The 5,254-nt window shown below is 44.8% G+C and overlaps 1 protein-coding gene across 1 annotated transcript; it reads left to right on the top strand.

The window, feature by feature from the left end:
* The first annotated feature begins 350 nt into the window (after positions 1-350).
* LOC143272800 (odorant-binding protein 2b-like) lies at positions 351-4,469 on the top strand. Its single transcript, XM_076568751.1, has 6 exons — positions 351-452; positions 1,449-1,582; positions 2,303-2,376; positions 2,460-2,561; positions 4,062-4,163; positions 4,275-4,469. Exons 1-6 carry the CDS (start codon positions 351-353, stop codon positions 4,301-4,303), a joined length of 543 nt encoding a protein of 180 aa, XP_076424866.1. The 3' UTR covers positions 4,304-4,469.
* Positions 4,470-5,254: the final 785 nt, after the last annotated feature.

The following is a 5,254-nucleotide window of genomic DNA, read 5'->3' on the forward strand; positions in this document are numbered from 1 at the left end:
TCCTGAAAGTGGAGGTTTTGAGAGGGAAGAAAAAGTGTTGTGGCATCTATTAATGGGAGTAGAGCCAGACATGGGGAGGTTGAGAACACAGGAGCCCTTGTTATTCTACTGGCTCTGGGTTCTCAGGTGTCACTTCCCACTCTAATAACATTCTCTCTCCTGACAAGGATTTCTGATAATGAGTGAAAGCACAGGCAGGTGACTAATTATAGAAATTAGCACCATGTATTCACGAGGTCCAAACAAAACAGTGTAACCAGCCTATAGCATGGATGGAGGCTTTGTGCAAATGTGGTGCCACCCAGGGCAGGATATAAATGCTGCAGCAAGGCCAGGAGCACAGAGGCATCATGGTGACCATGCAGCTGCTCCTGCTGACTGTGGCTCTGACCCTGCCCTCTGTGGAGCAATCATCCTACAGAAATTTTCAGTATGATGTCACTATTGATGAGGTGAGAGTGCTGGGCAGACAGAATGTGTACAGTGGGTTCCGATGGATTGAGTGAGAGTTTCTGGGCTGCTGATGAGAGCTGAAAATGCACATCACTGAGAGGCTCTGTTTTTTGATTCACTGTCCATCCTCCATCATGGCTTTTCTTGATATCTGACATCAGGGGTACCCAGAGGCCAAATGGTGATTTAAGGATGCCTCAGTCTTATCATATGCCACAGAAATCCACTGCTTCCTCTGTCAGCCTACAGTCTTCTAAAGCCTTCTAGAAATTCCACAGAAATGACTCTTTTCAGAGTTTCTATTTCTCAATGAAAGCCTCATGCAGCATGATGCTGTCTGCAGAGGGCTGAGCATTGTTGGGTGTGAGGAAGTCTGGAGGGAGAAACTCCCTAAGATGTTTTTATGTTTAAATTGAAGAGTTTGACAAGACAAGAGACTCTGAAGATAATCCGGCTTCCTCCCATGTCCTGGCACTGATGGATAAGGATGCCATTGTGGCTTCCCTGATCTCCAGGGGCCTCCTCCTGGAAACTCAGTTGACATGGAGGCAAGCACTCCCCATGGATGAAGCTGGCATCTGGTTACTCTGCCTCCCTCTGACAACTACAGCTCAATCTGGATCAACAATCTCTCTCGGTCTTAGAATGAAGGGATTGGACAAATTTAGATCATGTTCTTAGCCTGGTGCTGTTTGTGATTTTCTCTTCTTATGTGAGACATGTGCAGGTACCCTATAATCATCTGTCCCAGGAATGATATTTTCCACTCAAGGTCCTAGTACTATCCTGCCTGGGTATCCCCACTTATGACAGAGAGGGGTAAACCCAAACCAGGACTATTTTTGATGCTTCAGTGTATCATGTCCCTTCAAATGGTACAGAGCCCTTACCCCAGGCCCTTCCTTCATCTCCTCCCATCTCAATTACTTCCTAGAACCCCTTTGCTTAGCTTCCCCTTTCTATGCTTCCCCCTAATGGGTGGCTTTGCTCTCTAGCTTCTAGGAAAGTGGTACATAGTTGCCTGGGCGGGAAACATGCCTATTCCTGAAAAGAGGAAGTTGAGCCCACTGCCACCCTTCACATTCGTCAGGAACATTATTGGCAAGTTGGAGTTCAGGATGAACATCTCGTAAGTACCTGTGCTCAGCGAGCGCTCTCTGCACTTGGCTCCATGGAATCAACACACTAACCATGTGCATGCCCTAGACATCAACTGGACATTCGATGTCAACATAAATCCTCTTGTGTTGTTTGGACAATGGTTCAGGTGACTTTCATAAGCACAGGAGAGATGTTCACAGGACACCAGATTCAAACGGAAGGTCCAGCTCATCACATGCTATCCTCCTATGACAGTCCCTGGAGGACTGAAGCTTTCTTCCTAGTGGTGCTGTGCTCCCTGGAGCCCTGTAGATGCTGTGTTTATTTCTGTGCAGGCACAGAACCTCAGACCCCTCAAGATTTCACTGAGTTCCTTGTGCAGTGAGGACCCAGGGGTAGTGACAGCAGGTGCAGGACTCTGTCTTCTGGGGGATACCTTTGGAGACACAGTAGCAGAATCAGGGCAAGACCTGGCCTCATGGGGGAAATAGACTGGGATGACAATATACTGTTCAGAACTGGGAAGATGGGCTGTCTTCAGATATGGACCATCTTTCTGTTGCTGCCACCTGCTTTGATGTTTAGCACACAAGGATGTGACAGAGAGATTGTGGAAAGCCATGAGCTGATGCTTGGCTAGCTGCTATATGTATCAGAAGGAGGGTTGGGGTGTGTAGCTCAAAGATGACAACAGGGAAGGACAGGGCTGATGTCATGGAGAAGGCCATGCTTTTGTCTTGTGTTACAGAAAACCCATCGGGTGTATTGAGTTCAAGGTGTATATGGATAAAGTTAAACATAAACCAGGTGTCTTCAAGATCTGTGAGTGATTTGGTTTGTGTTCTTCCTTTTCTGGTGCTATCGCCCTTCAGATACATGATTTATTTATTTATTTTTCTCCACAGGGCCAGATCACCCCATCAAATTTGTGTTTGTGCGTGGGAAGGACTTTGCTATTGCCATTTATAAGGGCAATTTGAACAACAGCATTTTCACAATGCTCATAGGTGCGTCTCATACAGCCTAAGATTGTGAGAGATGAGCATGATTTGGGGGGCTCTCTTACTGTAGTCCCACCTTGGGGTCTTTTCTGAGATGCTTGGGGTCTTTGAGAGAGGGGATTTGTAAGCTCTTGATGTGTCTTCAGCCCTCTCCAGATGGCTACTGAAACACTAGGCTCACAACCACACCCCATACACTGAGCCCTAGCTCCTCCCTTCCTTTCTCTGTCAGCCTCTTTCTCATCCTGTTCTAAGAAGAGATCTGCTTGGAAACATTACCCATGGCGACACTGAGAATCATTTGGAGACAATGTGCTATTGTCATGATGGCAGGTCCTGATCTGAAAACCAGTCCATGGAGGACAGAGTTGTACTCAACTCCTGTTGTACATAAATTGCCCCATTTTATTCAGATAGATATGAGGTACTGGAATCCACATTTATCATAATATCAAAAGAGAAGTGAGAGAAAAAAAGCTGAAGGAAAGTTCATGTATAGTTTTAGTCAGTGTTAAGTAGAAAAAAATATTTTGTTATTCACTTCTTTCTTCAGATTGTTTAAATGTAATGAGAAACTTGAACAAGGCTTAGGAAATCTCAGTGGTTAAGAGTTCTTGTTCTGGAAGCATGAAGACCTGAATCTATGTCACAACAGTTCACATAAATAGCTAGACATGGCTGAGCATGTCTGCAACCATTATTGTGGAAGAGACAGTGGGTCCTCAGAACTGGCTAAGCAGACAATCAAGCCACATTGATGAAGGTCCAGATCAGTGAGTGACTGTGTCTCAAGGAAACAATGTTGAGAGCTGTGGAGGAAGATGATTGACATCCTACTGTGGTCACCATGGTTGTAAACAGACACATTCAACTATCCAACACACACACTTGCCAGTTGGGAGCAAAAACAGGACTTAGGCATGTGTTTACTTCCTCAAGAGAGATTTTCCAGTCACATTCTGGAGATCAGGTGTCCTGATCAAGCATTCCATGCTGTGTCTGTTCTCACAGAGGAGTTCTAGACATTAAAGTGCACATGAAAAGAATTGGGTTCAATGTTACCAGTGTTGGGTGGAAACTTGATCTCCACCATCCACCATTACCAAGCACTTAGACCCTAATTCTGGCAGCACATTTCCAGCCTCTGCTTAAATTCTCCAGTAGCTCTTCTCTCATGATCTTCTGAACATCCAGGTGCTTCCTCCCTCTCTCTAGGTCATCCTGAACACCCACAGTCCTCAACCAGTAGTCTCTGCATACAGGAATTCCAACAATGGCCTAGGAGTCCCTCAGCCTAGACATGGAGACTCTACATACACCTACTGTTGTCCTTTGAGACTGCTTGCCCCTGGTCCTCCTCCTGCTCATGAATATTCAGCTAGAGATTCTCTTTCTCTGGCTTGAAATCTCTCAGGTCCCAGAAAAAATACCTGAATGATATGTGTGTTAACTGTCTACAGTGAGAGTTTTTTCCATCCCCTATTCCAATACCCATGTGTCATGCAGGTCGCAACATGGCTCCTAAGCGAACAATACTATTGGATTTTGCAGATATTGTGGTAGAAGTAGAACTGAAACGAAAAGACATCATCAGCCCTAGGTGTGATGGTAATGAGATTAGTATTTTGCTTATTTCTATTTCCCTGCCATTCATGATTTTTCTGTAAGATAATGACCATACAAAAACCACTCTGATACAACTATCTCTGTTTTTAATAGATTCCTGTGAGCTGTCCAGAGAAATTTAGTGCATGGAGAAGTACCACAAAGTCTGCACAGGACCTTGAATCTGGGACCACTGCTCTTATCCTGTCATCCTGTAGTTACAATTCTAGGTGCCAAGAGATGGCAGACTACATATCCATATCCTCTCATGTTTCAGCTTTCAGTAAAAGTGGTAAATATTCTCTTCTGTATGTGTCACGTGTGATCAAATGGTGCCTGGATTTGTTTTACTCTTGTGTGAGGAGCCACACATTCCTGAACTTGATTACCAGCACTTATGGGTCCCTATAGAAGTGATATGTCATGGCCCATGAGGTCATGGTGCTCAGCTTTGGCAGGCAAAGCATCTAGAGAGAGAAACAGGATAGGAACATGCATTATGGCTAGTGAGGTTGGGAGAGGGTTATTACAATCACAGGTAAGCAGGTGTAGGTCAGCTAGTGTGGGTCAGTTTAAGAAATTTACATTCTGGTGCCTAATGTTGGATATTTGTCCTGTTGTGAGGGTCATGGAGGTTGTAGGGTGGGCCTTGTAAATTTGGAGTGCAGGGCTTGTAGGCAAGGCCTTTACTGTCTCTAGCAATTAGATAACCTAGGACTTAGTTAATCAAAAACAGAAAGTTTAAGACACAGAACTCCAGATATGCAGGAAGTCAAACACAAGTATGCTCCTCCACAAGCCCAGATAAAAAGAAAGGGAAAATTTACCTCACATCTCCACTTCAGTTACAACAAACAGTCTTCTTTTGCATACCACATATCTTTTCTCGTGGAAATATATTTTCATATAAAATGCAGATTTCCTCTTTCTGCTGTCTTCCCAAATTCAGGGAAGCAGGTGGGTTTACTGTAATGACTCAGGTCCCCCTGGGTTCACCCTCTGCATGTGGTTCCTGAAGGCCAGGCTACTATGGCCATAAAACATGTGCAGTGAAGTCAGCCCATCTGTGCCTGTCTCTTGAGTATTCCAGCCAT

Source organism: Peromyscus maniculatus, chromosome 4 (genome assembly GCF_049852395.1).
Source record: "Peromyscus maniculatus bairdii isolate BWxNUB_F1_BW_parent chromosome 4, HU_Pman_BW_mat_3.1, whole genome shotgun sequence".
In the NCBI taxonomy this organism is placed as follows: Eukaryota; Metazoa; Chordata; class Mammalia; order Rodentia; family Cricetidae; genus Peromyscus; species Peromyscus maniculatus.

Coding starts and splice junctions, on each gene's coding strand:
- LOC143272800 (XM_076568751.1), top strand. CDS start 351: ATGGTGACCATGCAGCTGCTCCTGCTGACTGTGGCTCTGACCCTGCCC. Junction 2,377..2,459: donor ACCAGGTGTCTTCAAGATCT/GTGAGTGATTTG, acceptor TTTTCTCCACAG/GGCCAGATCACCCCATCAAA. Junction 4,164..4,274: donor CATCAGCCCTAGGTGTGATG/GTAATGAGATTA, acceptor TGTTTTTAATAG/ATTCCTGTGAGCTGTCCAGA.